At 38.6% G+C, this 15,875-nt stretch overlaps 2 protein-coding genes and 1 long non-coding RNA gene across 4 annotated transcripts; 1 reads left to right on the forward strand and 2 right to left on the reverse strand.

Annotated features, from left to right (window-relative positions):
• Positions 1-81: 81 nt before the first annotated feature.
• On the reverse strand, positions 82-2,060 carry LOC132199312 (saccharopine dehydrogenase-like oxidoreductase). The gene is made up of 8 exons (XM_059623930.1): positions 1,924-2,060; positions 1,655-1,867; positions 1,417-1,604; positions 1,180-1,362; positions 748-1,116; positions 528-698; positions 382-476; positions 82-238 (listed from the first exon to the last, which is right to left on the reverse strand). The coding sequence occupies exons 2-8, from the start codon at positions 1,824-1,826 to the stop codon at positions 118-120; spliced, it is 1,299 nt and encodes a 432-aa protein (XP_059479913.1). The 5' UTR covers positions 1,827-1,867; positions 1,924-2,060; the 3' UTR covers positions 82-117.
• On the forward strand, positions 1,548-7,287 carry LOC132199315 (uncharacterized). Its single transcript, XR_009442100.1, has 4 exons — positions 1,548-2,838; positions 2,911-4,115; positions 6,215-6,292; positions 6,477-7,287. It is a non-coding gene; the product is annotated as an uncharacterized LOC132199315 (long non-coding RNA).
• On the reverse strand, positions 4,464-14,623 carry LOC132199311 (uncharacterized). Of its 2 annotated transcripts, none has more exons than XM_059623929.1 (4): positions 14,023-14,623; positions 9,670-10,117; positions 8,691-8,964; positions 4,464-7,202 (listed from the first exon to the last, which is right to left on the reverse strand). In XM_059623929.1, the coding sequence occupies exons 2-4, from the start codon at positions 10,086-10,088 to the stop codon at positions 6,567-6,569; spliced, it is 1,329 nt and encodes a 442-aa protein (XP_059479912.1). In that variant the 5' UTR covers positions 10,089-10,117; positions 14,023-14,623; the 3' UTR covers positions 4,464-6,566. The 2 variants fall into 2 exon arrangements, with proteins under 2 accessions (XP_059479912.1, XP_059479911.1); XM_059623928.1 differs by having other exon boundaries at positions 9,670-10,120.
• Positions 14,624-15,875: the final 1,252 nt, after the last annotated feature.

The raw sequence follows: 15,875 nt of genomic DNA on the forward strand, positions 1-15,875 counted from the left end.
ATTTGGCGGCAATTTCATAATTTTGCACACTTCTCAGTATAGTAGCTTTTCATTAAAATTTTGTTTTAGGATTTCTATATTTGATGCAATTATTAATAATTTATGATTTTGTGATATTTAAAGTTTATTGTTAGAAACCTTTCTCTTCTCAACAACCTCAAATTTTACACCATTGGCTTCGAGCTGTGCCATTAAAGACGTGTCAAAGAAAGCGGCCCCAGGTGGATAAACACCACCTCTGTAAAAATATTTATTCTAGTAAAATTTAAGCATAAATTTTGCCTCTTTGTTTTGATTTAAATATAATTTTTTGGTTTAAATTTAGATTTAAATCTGTTGCATAAATGCATTACTTGATGGAATATAGTTATTATTATTTACCTAGAAGGCATTTTATCAGCTTCGCTCAATATGGTATTCGCACAGAGCAAAGCACCAATGGCTGCCACTCCATAAGCAGGATCCACGCCTGAAATCTGATTTGCACTTTTGCGCTCAATTCTGAAAACTTGATAATATTCAATTACCTTGGTGACAACTTTTGTGTCAGGTAGAGAAGTGTGTTGCTGTCCAGCAGTCCTCTTCTCAGACCAGCCATCTCCAATAAAAGTCATGTTAAACTCCGTCCTCTTGCGACTTTCTTCATCTGGCCCTTCGTCACTGGAGCCGACAAAACCAAAACTGAAGATTTTTGGATGCTGCAAAAAATAGCTTAGTAAATATAAAAAAAAAATTGTTTTGCTTTACTTTGAGCAAGAGCTTCTGGCCCCACTTGTATTTGGTCAGCAGGTTGAACATTGCTCCGACAATGATGAAAGTGATGACAGTGGAAAGCGCAGTTACCGAGAAGTAGCACTGAACCTGTACAGGTCGTTGGCCTTTCTTGTCATGGAAAAAGTACTGCGATCGACGCATCACGGACTGGTCAGAGCCTAGGAAGGGCATGCACCAGCCCTTGCCAACTGGGTTGTTGAAGACGGAGCCTCTGGGCTTCAGTTTTGGGGTCATCGGGGGCAGTCGTTCTGGGAACAGCTGCTTCCGAATGGGCCTCAGGTCCTTGGCATTGGCCAGGCCGTGCACCATGCACTCCCAGGTTGCATAATTGATGGCAGGACCCTTAATTGTTTTGAAAATTAAAATTTTAATTTACAAAAATTATACTGATTTCATATTTCTTACTTTCTGCTTTTTGTTTTTCATCTGCAGAAAAGTTTCCACCGAATTGACGTCTCCATCGAATTGCTGCATAAAATGCAAACAGCCAATTTCAGCTGGAAGACTGTCAAAACCGCAGGCACTTATGACGTAGACTCCCTTTTCTTCAGCCGCTTTGTGATACAAAAGCTGCATCCGCTCCATGTACTAGCAAAATAAACATGTAAATATTAGATCGCCTAATTAATTAATTAATTTTACCTCTGGTTCGCCACTGACGTCAACGTGATGAGTTCCAGTTTCAATACAGGCCTTGACAGTTTGCTCACCCCAATGTCTGTACGGCCCAACACAATTAATCAGCACCTTGCACTTCTTGGTCATGTTCTTCAGAGAGACCTCATCACCCACATTTGCCACAACAACCTCTACGTCTTTCAAACTTTGGCCTAAAATTTAAAGGATTAGTAAAATTCAAAATTATTTATGCAAAAAGTACCAGTCTTTTTAGAAACTTCAGCCAGAAGTTCCTTCAGCTTGTTTTCATTCCGACCAGCAACGCCCCATGAAAGGTTCTCAACCTTGTTGGACAAGGTCAAAATCTTTTCAACCACCACCTTACCGGTGTAGCCAGTAGCACCAAAAATTAATATGCCCAATCTCCTTGCCATGGTTTTTCTAAATAATTCAAACTAAATTTGCTACCAAAAACCTGATAACAAAAATGGAGATAATATCCCAATTTAATTAACTGATATGAATTGAAACCTTGACCTGCACATAGGGAAATTTTACTTTGGACTTTGAACAATCAAGAGATATAAACTGATTGGGAACATAAAAGATCTCAATAATTATGAATCTTAATTTATTGTTTGGGTTGTGCTGGGTTGTGCCATTTAATTCTCTACCTGCCATCTGACGTTTAATTTTATAACTCATCTTATCTGATTTCAAATTTCTAATTTTAAATGTGAAACTAAAGAGGGGATGAGAAAATATGTAAAAATCATAGAATGGCAGACAGGAAATTTAGTAAATTTTAAATATCAATGCATGATTGTATTGCGGAAAAATGCATTTATGTTATTCTTTGGATTTCACTGACAGCTTTATTATAGCGCTGGAAAATATCTTAGTCTGATACCTCTTTACGGACTTTTTAACAATTAAGATAATAACTGATAAGAGTTCATTGCACCAAAAAATCACTGCTGCACAGGTATTTCAAACACCCGCGCTGTGTGATCATCCGAAGCAGTCAGCAGCAACTTTCCGTCTCTAAAATATCATTTCAATTTTCAGTCCAGATTAACAACAACAAAACTTAATCTAAGTAAAAAATCTCACCTGGACTGACACAAGTCGAGAATGGTGGACTTGTGTCCCAGGAGCATGGTGGCTTTGTTCGAGAGGTTCAACCCATCGAAGATCTGAACGTCACCCTTGACAGTGCCCACAATGAGAGACCTGTCCGCCCTAGACCAGGCGAGTTTGGTGACGTCCTCGAACAAACTGGCGCCGTCTCTCACTTCCTGGTGGGAAATCTCCCAAACGGAGAGGTCTCCGTTCAGAGTGACACAGGCGGCCAGGTCGGACTGGTTTTCCAGAGGGCAAAACTCAACCGACTCGACGCAGACTGGCTCGGGATCGGTGCAAAGCAAGCTGCCAAGAAGCTGAAATGTGACAAAATTATTTAATTGTAAAATAAAATTTAATGCTTTTTTTTACTTTTCCATTTTTGGTGTTGATCAGTTTGGCGTCGCCGTTGTTCGCACCTGCTAATACTAGGGTGTTGTCTCTGTGGCAACTCAAACTTTTGATCGGCACTCCGTCCGCAGGGATGACGAAGGTGGTCTTGCAGGAGCGCAAATCAAAAATGCGCACACTTCCGTCCTCGTAACCAACCACAGCTCTAGTGCCTTTGATTAGATTTTTAATAATGATTTTCAATTAAGAATTACTAATTAATTACCATCAGGCATGATCTTTCCAATTTCAGAGGAAACACCACTGCTGGGAAGGACTTTGCACTCGCCCGAGTTTACCCTCCAGAAAGTGACGTTGCCGTCGCCACCACCGGCGAAGAGCACATTGATAGCTGGATGCCAATCCATCCACTGCAAAAACATTCCAAAAGTAATCATGGATAAAATAAAAATTATATTTAAAATTACGTTAAGTTCGTTGATTGTGTCCTGAAGAATTCTTTCTTTAGAGGCAACTTTCCAGACTTGGACGTTGCCCTCCATGTCTCCAGTGGCCACCAAAGTTCCATCGTGGTTGAATTTAGCACTGACAACCGAATCCTGAGAATTCCAAAATTTAAAATGAAATGATTTAATATTAGAAAAATTAAGACATACAGTGTGTTCATTGCAGGTGATTTTCACTTCCCCTGTGCTCAGGTCCCAAACGTAAGCAATTTCATCCTCACCCCCTGTCACAGCCAGTTGTCCTGATTTGTCGATGTCACAGCAGAAAATCGAGCCTTGAGAACAAAAAATTTTAATTATTCTTTGCAGTACATAAATCAATAAATTATAATTCATAACATAAAAATCACATTATTTTATCTGGGTATGGATTTTTCAGTTTTTGAATCTCACTTTTGTGTTCTTTGAACACGAGTTTGGCGTCATCCCTCTCCGGGACGTATTCCTCGACCACTTCCCCGCCGTCGACGACCACCTCCTCGCCGTTCATCTCGAATTCGTCGTCATCGGACGCCCCTTCGTTCGAACTGTCATCGTCCAGCAGCAGGCCTTCGGGGTCGTACACCTCGACCTCCTCAAAGACGTCGTCGGCTTCCAGTGGCACGTCTTCGTCCGACATTTCTTCAACTTCTTTGCCGTCAACCTTCAGGTCTGCACGTGCGTTTGTATCCCGCATGTGTCCCACAGACGAGCGTGATGGAGAGCGAGATCAGCACGAGATGATGAGCAACAATAACAAATGAGGTTGGCAGCACTGCTCGGTCTGCTCGGCTCTTTTTTTGGTGCGAAAAAATTTGAAAGTTCAAAAGTTTTTGGGGGGATTTTGTAGCAAACTTGACCCGCTTTTCTTACAGTTATTAATTTAATTATTTACTAAAAACAGAAAAAAAAATCAAATCTATATCAAATTTTACTAAAATCGGGAGAATATTGAATTATTCTTCTAATTCTGCACACACTTTCAAATGCATAAATTTTACAAACCTGTGAAAATAAAAAAAGCGTTTGCACAGTATTCAAAAATTTAAATTTAATTAGGAGCCAACTTTATTGTGACTATGTCAAGCGGATTTTAAGTTAAAACGACAGATCTCTAAACATTTCGATTTTTATTTTAATATTTTTTTATATCACCATTATACTTTTACATTGATATACCAATTTTTAACCATTTTCAATCCCTGCAACAGAACTGCAGGGAATAATTCTCATCAGAGCTGCTGCAATTTATTTCAATGCCACTTTTTTTTAATTAAAGCCATTTAGACAACTTTCCTCACAAGTTGGTGCTGATTGTTTTAATGGTCAAAGATTAAAAATGGAATTGTATATTTCTGTTGTTTTGCTGCAATTCAGCGGATTGCAGGAGCTCCGTCGCGCGTTTTTATCAAAACTAACAATGATAAAGGAGACTTTTTTGCCAAGTCTCACACTACACTATGATATTTTTTTTCGATACATCCCAAATCTGAAAAAGCTCAATATGTACCATTTACAAAATAATTTTCAACAACATTTGTTAGAATCTTAAGAGCACCTCAAACAATCAACTGCGCTGTTTTTTTTTTATACATAATTCTCTCTGCTGGACGACGACAAAGAAAAAATATATGTCATGCAAACTCTACGAGTGTGATACTTTTAAGTGCATCTTCCAACGTCTGCATCGTTTTGTTCAAACAACTTTGATTTTTTTTATTATCTCGATTTTTTAGCTTTTCGTCGTTGTTTTCACACAAACTCTCCTTAAGTGTGCCTGTGTCGGGGTGTGGTTTTTTTCAAGAATGGTAAAGTCATTTTTACCGTGAATTGTCAACGCAAACAAGTCTGCGTACCAGTTTTTTACAAGTATATATAGACAAAATTGATCCGCTCACCCTAAAACATTGAGTACATTTTGCGAATTCATCGCGCACAATCGGAATTGAAACGCGCGAACGTGTTTTGCATTTTGTCAATATATGCACCGGAGAGAAACACCTGAGCAGTGAAAGGGACTTCAAAAACTTTTTGCACTGGCGTACAAGTGCAAACTACGCTTACAGTTTAGAGGAAGAAGTAGTTTTTAACTTTAACAATTCTGGTGCAAAGTTTATTATCGCATTTTTAACAAATTTCTCGCTTTTTGTAAGGAAAGTGTTGAGATAATGAGATTTTTTTGAAAAATTCCAGCACAAGTATATCAGGTATCCTATATGACAAAAGTTCTTTCCTTCGATAGGGCGTCGCATGTTTAAAAAATAACTGCCTCATTTTTCATCTCTCTACGAGCAGGACCCAAGTTTCAATTGTACAACAAGTTGATCTAATTGACTGCTGATATATAGAATTTTCTTTCTGTTCCTGACTCTTTTTTTAATGTGATATATCAAAAAGTCTATACACAACATCGACAATTTTTATACCCGGTACATTCATTTTTAAATAGTACACAATATAGTTAACACGATTTGAGATTCTCACAATTTTTTGGAGCGGCGTGGTTGCTACACGTTGAGACACACAATTTACTTAAGAAGAAGACAAAGTCTCCAAGAAAGAGGAAACCACTTTTAATAAAAAGCTGCAAAAAATTAATAATAAAAACTAAATTGGCAAAAATCTTTAAAGCAACTAAAGATATATGGAATTATTTTGATTGTACGTTTGGTTTATTTTAAAGATCAATTACAACAATGGTTATCTAGAAAATCGTGTTTTTGTTTTTATAAATGCGGTGCTTCGGAAATCAGAAGCTACCAAGTTTTAGGAGGTACAACATTTTTCATATTATTTGATTAGTAAAATCTTTGCTTTTTCATATTGAAATGGATTTGATGTTAAAATTTAAAAAGAAAAATTAGTTCCAGATAGGAAAACCATCCCAATTTGAAGAAAATGCAACCTGCTTGACGGCCATGTCTGCCAGGTTGCCTAACGAAGTAAAAAATTCTTTTATCCTTTAAAATTTTTAAAATTTTTTCAAAATTGACATTTCTTAATTTTGATCAAATAAATATTCTAAATTTAAAACATGAAAATCACTAAAATTTTAGCTTGATTAATTAATTAAAAAATGAAGTGGTTCCCTCGATATGAGCTTTTCAGTTTTTGGTTCTTTTACAGAGGCGAAGCCTGACGAAATTGCACGACCATAGAATGATATCAAGTCAGGAGAGATCAAGATTATAATACACAAAAAGGAACGAGCAGTTTTCAGAAAACGGTCTCGGTGATCAGCTCATTGTTTCCGTCGACCTTGCTAGCTAGTTGGTCGAGCGCGTTGGCGGTCATCTTATTACTACATGAGCTCAATTCTTGGCCGTTTTGCGGCGGCGAAAGGACGACGACGACGTTTGGACCCTGTTTGCTGCTCGACGGCGGCGACGGCGTCCGCTGGGAATGCGAACTGGAACTGTTGTCGGGCACAACACTCACGTCCTGGTCGCGACTCGCGGTGCCGCCGGTGGCGCCGCTCGTCGACGAGCACTCGGAGCACCCGTCCGAGGAGCACGAGCTGTCATCGCACAGGGTGGCGTCGTCGGCGTCGCTGCCCAGCCAGTACTCGTCGTTGTAGAACACCGAGTCGGAGCCGATGGAACGAGCGTCCGCCTGCTCGTCGAACGTGCCCAGGGTGGCGCTGCCGCACGACGCCAGCGGCGCCGCCAACATCATGGCCCGCCGCTGACGGTAGTTCAGCTGCTTCTCGCTGTTGCACGGCGAAATGTCCGGCGTCGGCTGAATCACGTTGATGTTGATGGCGCAGTTTCGCGCCGACTGGTCAGCAGCACGACCCGACTCAACCCCAACGCCATCCACGCGACCCTTGACCCTGACGTTTGGTGCAAAAACCTGAAGATGAGAATATTTTTAATGATTAAATTATTGTCAGAAAAGTTGAATTCTATAATTATTAAAATGAGTTATTAAATAAAATAAAAAGTGGAAGGCACCTCTGACAGTTATTTTATATTTTCCAGTAAAAATTTTATCATTTTAAGATATATAAATATAACTTTAATTAATAATGTACAATCGAGGGTTGATTCAATAAGCATAAATGAATATCATTAATTACCAGTTAAGTTTCTAAATGAAGTTTAATAAGGGAATATAATTTGAAGTCAGCTTTCCTCATTTTTGCAGGATTTTTTGAGCCTTTATTGTTTTATTGAAAAAAAAATATACCATGCTTTTTTCCTGTGAAACATTAAACAATTTCAAAAAACCATCGAGGAAAAGCTGACTTTAAATTTTTTGCAACTTCAACAACATGAATCACTCGTGAGACTTTACAACCAAGAGATTTTTTTTCTAGAATAATTCAATAAAATCTAGGTGTTGAGAACGAGATCGGCTCAATATAAATTATTTTTTAGCGTCCCATTTTGTATAAATCAAGCACTGACTTAGAAAGAAGACGTGTTCAAGGAATTGTAAATTCTCCATATAAGTGGCGCGACATGACAGCCCTTCAAAGTACAAAAATAGCACTTGTTTAGATTGCGTTCTTGCATGGTGATTCAGCACAAAGTTAACATCGATTTTCAACGTTGCGCTAAAAAAACCTCTTGCTCTTCTAAGTAGCCGTAAATTAGTTGAAAATAAAACCTGCGTTGAATTTATAAAATAAACAGTTTTAATGTACTTCTTATTGTTAATGAATTGAGAGAAGATTTGCAGCTCAAATTCTGGTTGTAAAGAGGAAAATCTTGAGAAAACTCTAGATGAATGAAACAAAATATTAAAAACGTGTGATTGAAGTGCTTAAAATATTAATAAAATTGATAATGAGGATAAATTATTTTTACTTTGAAACATGATAACCCTTGCGTAGGAAATGAAAAAAGTCATCTTTCACTTCAAATTATTTTGTATCTCAAAACGTTACTAATTTTAATTTTTAATTAATTATCTTGATGAGTTTTCTTGATTTCTTTTTTTAACGCTATAAGTCCCATAATTTCCTCGTCTCAATCGGAATCAAACAATGATTAGGTTCATATGAAAAATTTTGCAAAGAGCGCCTGCAATGCCAGTAACATAAAGTTTTTGCAGCGATGCAACCCGCTTGACGCTCATATATAATAAAGAGCCCCCAGCGATGTGCAAAAAAGCTCTCCTTTAATATCACCACTCTGTCGGGCTAAAAATAGTGAAAAATCGACGGACATCCGCTGCTTCCGAGGCTCCGATCCGGCCTCATGATAAACACCGCACATGAAAAATTAACGAGCGCCGTCGCCGAAAAATAAACTTGGCGGTATTTTTTTTTTATCCTCTTAAAAAAACTGCCTCCGGGCCAAATAATTAAAGCGGAATAAAATTAATTAATCTCACCATGGGCGGTGGAAGCCCAAGCTCCATGAGGCTGCGGTGCTCGAGGTAGTACGAGCTGTCCGACGAGGACCCTGTCGAGCTGAGGCGCACCCCTGGCACTGTGAGGAAACTCGAGTTCCTGCTGGTCGAGCAGGCCGTCGTGTCCAGGGAGGCTCTTTGCCGAAAGGGCGGCTCGCTCCACTGGTGGCTGCCGCGGCTCGGCCAGCCCATCACCGACCCCGGCAGACTTTTCGGCTCGTAATTGAGCATGTTCACGTAGCTACTGTTTGAGTATCTGAAAGTTAAAACGCACAATTAGTTCCAAGTGTGATGAAATAAACTTTAACCTTGCACTTAAGCACAATTAAAATTAGTGTATTTGGATGAAAAAGCGTAATTAGAAATTTTAAAACAAATTGTAAGACAGATGGAATGATTTATTTATTTAATAAATGCAGCTTATTTAGTTTTCAGTAAAAATAAGTTTTGAAAGACATATTGAGATTTTTAAGTCATAAATGAATAAATAAAAGGAATAAAAGTAGTAAAAAATGAAATTTTGCTCCCAGTTTGAAAATAACCAATAATAAATATGAAAACTTAGTTTTTAATAATAATTTTAATATCATAACAACAACAAAACTCATTTGATAAAGCAGTCTTTGAAATCAATTATAATGCACCAATCCTTGATCGGGAAATTCTTCAGCAAAATAATTTAATTTATCTGTTATTTACTTGTTTAAAAAGAAATCAGGTCTGAATTATGTATAATTATTAAAATTTAATTAAAATATTGACCGAGAAGAATAAATAACAATAAAAATAATAATTTAAAATGTATCAAAGTGTAACCACCTGACGGGTTTAATAAATAATTATATATTATTTATTACATAATATAAAAATAGCAATTACTGGACAAATTAATTGTATTGCTGGAATAACGTTTAAAATAACTGAAATAATTTGCTAAATTTTAGATTTTTCATTGTGATACCTCGTGCGTAATGAGGCTGCTGGTGCGCTCATGTTGCCCAAGGAGATGCGAGGCGAGCAGAAGGTGGGGCCGTGGGTGTCGTAGGGCAGTTCGGAGACGGCGTCGAGCTCGATGGCGACGTCAGAGGCGACCGACTTGGCGCCGCGGCTGCACTTGCTCTTGTAGATGACGAGGAAGATCATGAGGCTGAAGAAGCCGCCGAGCGTGGCCGCGATCCGCACGCCGGTCATCACATCGTACGTCTTGAAGAACTCGATCTTGTACAGCTCGCGCTCGCTCAGGGTCGACGTCTCCTGCAGACCGTCGTCCGCACTGGTGCCGGTCGGCTCGGGGGCGGCTGTCGCGGGGGCGGTGGAGGCAGTCAAGGTAGTTGTCGCGGCGCCATTCGATCCAGTCGAGTGTCGCGGCGGTATGCTCATTTCCTGTCGGCCAGCCGCTTCTGCCGCTGCTGCTGCAACAGAAAACAAAGGGGACTTTTTTTTAATTTTTAATACGCACAAAACGAGCTTTTGACACGCGGCGCTAAGTCGTCTGGCGAAAATTAAACCTGCACTGCGTCACTTTTGCGCGGCCAAGTCGCCTCCAGGTGTGTTAATTTAGATGCTATTTTCGTGACCGGATTATAAAAATATAGTCGGGCTGTAAAAGCACCAAATTGGCTGTACACGTGTTAAAAATAAAAACAGAAAGTTTAAAAAGAGGGGGACATATGTTGCTTAAATCAATGAAGCAAATCCAAAACATCTTAAAATCTAAAGTCTTCGTTAAACTTGAAGCCGGTATTTAATTTATTTGAAATGTGACAAAATTAAATATTAAACCTGTAAATTACCGGCGCGGCGCCGCAAGTATTATTGAGAGCAAACGTTTTCAAACAAGATGACTAGACTGCTGATCGCTAACAAAATTAAAAACAATCGTTTATACAAAAAATACATAAAAAAAAAAATTAGCACAGATTAAAACAAAACAAAAAATAAAAATAAAACCATATAATTTTTTCAATTTTTAAATCACATGATTGTGATTTGATTGATTTCCAATCAGTTTGACAGTAAATAAACTTACTGAATTTCTTACTTTACTAATAAAACCCACTAATTATAATTAAAATAAAAATAGTAATTACATTTATGTCGGTGTATACTATAGTGATGTGGTGAATATTTTAATCCATGAAAAAATTTATCATCTGCATTTGGTGTAATTATTTTCTAATAATACAGTTACAGTTACAATTAAATATAATTTAATATTATAATTTTGGAGATAAGTACATTATATAATAATTTAATATTGAATATTTATATTATATTACAAAAGCAATAGTAAACAAGTTAAATTATCAACCATTTCAAACTAAAATTAATTAATTTTCTAATTAAGTTTAACTTTATTAAGTCTACTAAAAACTGTCTAAAATTAAAGCACCGAAATTGCTTTTACTTCAAGTGTGCGTAGAAGATCACGGCTATTTTTGCGCTGCCTAAATTTGTGTAAATATAGCCGACAAGATTTGCCTTTTAAAAAGTTTGCCTGCGTCCAAGACCGGGCCGAAAGACGAAAAAGCAAAGAGCGTTGAGACTGTTGAGAGGTGCTTAGACAAAGTAGAAAAGCAGAGCGTGAAGGGGATTACGTAACTTTTTATGCGCTGTCACACGAAAGAGAAGCTGCTGCTTTTAGTCGACGTGCAGGTGCTAAACTAAACTGCTTCTCAATTTCCGTCTCTCAGATGCTAATATATCGAGACGAAGAATATGAGCAAAAAAGAAGGACAAAAACTTATACCTTTTTTGAAATAACATGTAGGTAAATATTTTCCTTAATTTTCCAGTTCCGTGGATTGTAACTTTATAATTTAAATTTACAAGAGTTCATTACTACTTTATCTTGGTACGAATTTAAATAACAAATGAGTGTTAAAAATATAATAAAACGATCATTTTCAATCAGACCAGGCGCCTCTTTTCTGCGTAAGATGAAACCCGCACAGCAGGTATATCTGGAAATCTTTAACAATGCGCCGACTTTGGGGAATTTCTTTTGTGCGCGCGAGCTTCTCATCCTAAAGAACTTTTTCTTTTCAAATCAGTTTAATATAAAAAAGTGTAATCTCTTGAGAATGACCCGCACTGCCGTGGGCGGTTCGCGGAATATTGTTTCGCAGGTTGCATAATCAAGACTTTGAAGGCGCTAAACTCGAGAACGCAGATGTTCGGAACAACAAAGAAAACACGCACCAAAAGAATAATTTTCTAATTAGCAAAAAATTAGATAAACAATATTATTTATTATATTTCAATTGACCAGATTTAATTTCTAAGTAAAAATCCCAACTTTTGCCGTCTCTGAGCTTGAAATTTTTGTGATTCTCATAGTCAGCATTGTTTTAACGTCAAAAGTTGACAGGAGAGTGACGTTAACGCAGCACTCGTTTGGCACACAAATAGGGCAAACATCAGTAATTCACCATCAAAGAGTTCGCCTTCGAGTTGTGATCGCGAGCAAAAAGGCAAAACGACTGTTATTATCGTTTCGAAAGCAAAGCGAACGTTATTAGGGTGATGAAAAGAGATTGATTAGGAATTCCAATAATAACAAAGGCGGAGAGAGAAAACACAAACACACTAATCCAGTGTTAAAACTGTAAACAAACAGTGCGTCTCTTTCTCTTTTAGAACCAAATGGATTTCGAGAGATCAAATAACTCGGTGGTGTATTAATTTCATCAGTGACGACTTTATTGAGACGATATTTTGATCGGCGCGATGGGATCGGAATGCCTCAACAGTTGCCGTTGAATTATTGACCAGCATCGCTCGCTAAATATAGAACGGCGCGCGGTGTGGAAAAGGTAAAATTGGCTTTACTACTCTCCAGAGATGGAATTAAATTACAAAGGAGTGAACGCAACTCGGCACTTGTACGAATTCTATCAAATATTAATAGGACGATGTACATGCCGAATTTAACTCCAGACGAAGCCCAATTCGCTGCTTTGTTCCAATTAAAGGCATTAAAGAGTCGGTCTGTGTTGATGATAAACGCGAGCAGCTTTATTGTATTCCGCCGGCCACGCACTGCGGGCAAGTTGCAAATTAGGCGCGGCACAAAGCAGCTTTCAGGCACAATTTAATCGCGCTTCAAAATATGCAAACCTCTGTGGTAGAAAGCCAAAATTGTATAATAGTACGAAATTTTATTCAGCCTTCATTTATTTAAAAATTCTCAAATTTTCGCACTCTGCTACGATGATGATCATTATTATAATTAATTTTATTTAAGAGAAGAAGAAAGAACAAAAATGTGGGGAAAACAAGGCTTTTCTTGTTTTCCTGCTAACACCGCCTATTTTTCCCTTTTCAAACCTTATTTTAAAGAAATTCGAATAAACATAATTAATAATAATTTAAAATAATAGTAAAATAAAAGACATGCTGAGTGAATATTTTGCTTCTAAGACAGAGAATGAGAGAACAAAATTAAAACTTGATAAGCAGCCAAGCTGAAATAGATTATGTAAGCGTTAGAAAAAAATGATCTCTCTTGCTAATGAAGAACTTCCTGCAAGGTTTTATAATTTCACTGGCTCAAAGTTTATTTCACAATCTCACAAAACAATTCTTAGAGATGAATTTTAAATAAAATACAATATATTCATCCTTCATGCTTGATATAAAACATACTAGTGAATTCAGATTTGAGTTTTTTAATATGCGAGGCAACTTTGCAACAAGCTGCTAATTTTTTTACCGTCGACAACGTAAATTATACTCATAATAAATTCGAAAAGTATCAAAATTATATAATAATAAAGACCATTTAAAAAATAAAATTTAGATTAACTTGAGCATTATTTATAATGCACAAAATTTACTTTAATTGTAAATATAATTATTTACAGTTTAATTAGAGAACAGTGCGAATTCGGCAGAGTAAACTGAAGCGAATAAAAACATAAATTGTGTAATAAAGGCCTTTTTATGACTTTTTATTTTGATCCACCCCTTTCAAATTCACACAGTGGAATGCTGCGCCAGATTATTTTCGTCCGAGCTCATGAACAACGGCATTCATTCAGCTGAGTGTCTCTCATGCACGACGCGAGTGGATTCGAACAAAGCCCTACGCGATCAATTAAACGACAAATCCAGCGACAAAGCTGGAAACAATGCCTAATCCATCTGCGGCTGGCACGCGCGTCCTGACTGCAAGTGCCAATCGGCCACAATGCAGCGGGTAAAGAATATATCGGACAAAGAAAGAGAGAAATCAATCAATCAATCAACGAGAGATAGGAAAGAGAGAAAGTAGAGCAGAAAATAAAAGGCAGAAAATGTGGCTCACGCGTACCTCGGGAACTTTTCTTCGACGCAGCGGAGACTCGCGTTGAGTCGGCGGGCGAATCAGGTGCTCATGCTCGACTCTTGTTTGGGATCACATCCCTCCGAAGGTGGCACACGTGAGCAGTGATTGGCAATTAGCAGGTGTGGAAGAAGGCACTGCTCATCTCTGCCACTTGTAGATCTGGGCAGGAGCGTCAGGTGGGCGGCCGGCGGTCGAGCAGGCGGTCTAGGCGGGCCGCGGTCACGACCGCTGCGAGGGCACCTGAGGTCATGGGCGCCGACGATCGGCCGAGATTTGGTCCGTGGCCGACTGGAATCGGATGAGAATGAGTGCTGGCGGCTCGATCCTCGACCTAAGGGAGCAACGCATGCGTCCTGCTCTTCTGCTTTATTTGTTTGGTTTTCGATGACAGCACCATTTGGTCGGGGCCGGGGCCGCGGCTGCTCCCCGTCATAAAGAGAACACACACACGAGCGTCGGTCCTCGCCGCGTAAACTCGCACCAAAAACCAATATACAAAGTGATGATTTAAAAGCAGCCGCCGCTTCCGTCTTCCTTCTTTCTCCTTTCGCAACTTTTCTTTCGCTCTCTCGCTCGGTAGTGCGGCGGTGAGTTTTATTGCGTGCACCGTCCGTGCTATCGATCGGCGCGCAACTGCTTCGGCGCCTCTCCGTGTCAGATGTCAATAATAAAATGTACGCCCCGAGTAATTGGCGCCGCTCGCCGTGTGTGTGTGTCTCCACTCCAATTGTGCCGGATGTGGAAATAGAGAATAATTACGCGCGTCTTCTCTCGCTTCCCGCCGCACACAATCGCCCTTAATTGAGAGCCGCCGCGCACAATAAATGCTCGCCTTTCCCATCTTGCCTGTCAGGTTTATTGGCAGCAGCGAGTTGCTTAATCATGTAATTGTGAGCGCAAAATTAATCAGCCGCTAACGAAGGCAAATTGAGTGCGCGGTATAATGAAGAGGGAAATATGTTTTAATTAAAAAAATCGTGTACATTCGTTGAAGCTAATTTTCTGCAAAAACAACACGCAAAAGAAATAAATAATCGGTAAAAAGCCGAAAGTTTTGAGAGTTTTCAGTTAAAAACAAAAATGATCGTTTTAACTCTTTATTGGACTTCGTTTTAACATTACTATTCAAAATATAAATTTTTTTTAATATCCACCGCTTTAATATGAAAAAGATGAAAATTATTGTATTTCTATACAAAATTCCTTGGAAAAAGTTATAAATTGGTTCAATGTTTTTTAGCCGTGCTTTTTAGAATCTCACTTTTTTTAGCTTACAATTATTATTTTGTTAAAAAAAGTTCCCATTTGCAATGAATCCATCTATTCCTCGATGAGTTGAATGATATTTTTTCCTTCTGGTGTTTAGTTACGGAAAAGAGCAGGATGTTGTTTTTACTCTAATTAAAAACAAAAACAAATTAAAATGTACTCGTCGAGTAATATTTGAGTTTCAATTCAACCACTTTTATTATTTTTTACTCAATTTTACTCAACGAGTGAATTAAAAAGCCAACGAGCCACTTTATGCAAATGAAACTGCGGTGCTTGAGTTGAATGGGAAATTTTCAGTTTACACCTCGCATTACTTTTGGCTCTATTCAACAACGCGCACTTTGCGGCTCTCCAAACCGCACGGTTCGCGGCGTTCGCGCAACTGCTGAAAGGCCGAGTTATGCAACCTGTGCGACGCTCGTGTCCAACAGGCTGCATCTGGCGAATCTGACTTGCTCCCGCTTGCTGGCGCGGGGGTAATAATCCGTCACGGCCTGCAGCGAGCATTAAGAAAGGAGCAGCAGCCGTTTAAAAGTTCCAGTTTGAACGATCTTTAGCAGAACATA

The sequence above is a fragment of the Neocloeon triangulifer genome, unplaced genomic scaffold (genome assembly GCF_031216515.1).
Source record: "Neocloeon triangulifer isolate White Clay Creek 2 clone unplaced genomic scaffold, ASM3121651v1 ptg000014l, whole genome shotgun sequence".
Taxonomy (NCBI): domain Eukaryota; kingdom Metazoa; phylum Arthropoda; class Insecta; order Ephemeroptera; family Baetidae; genus Neocloeon; species Neocloeon triangulifer.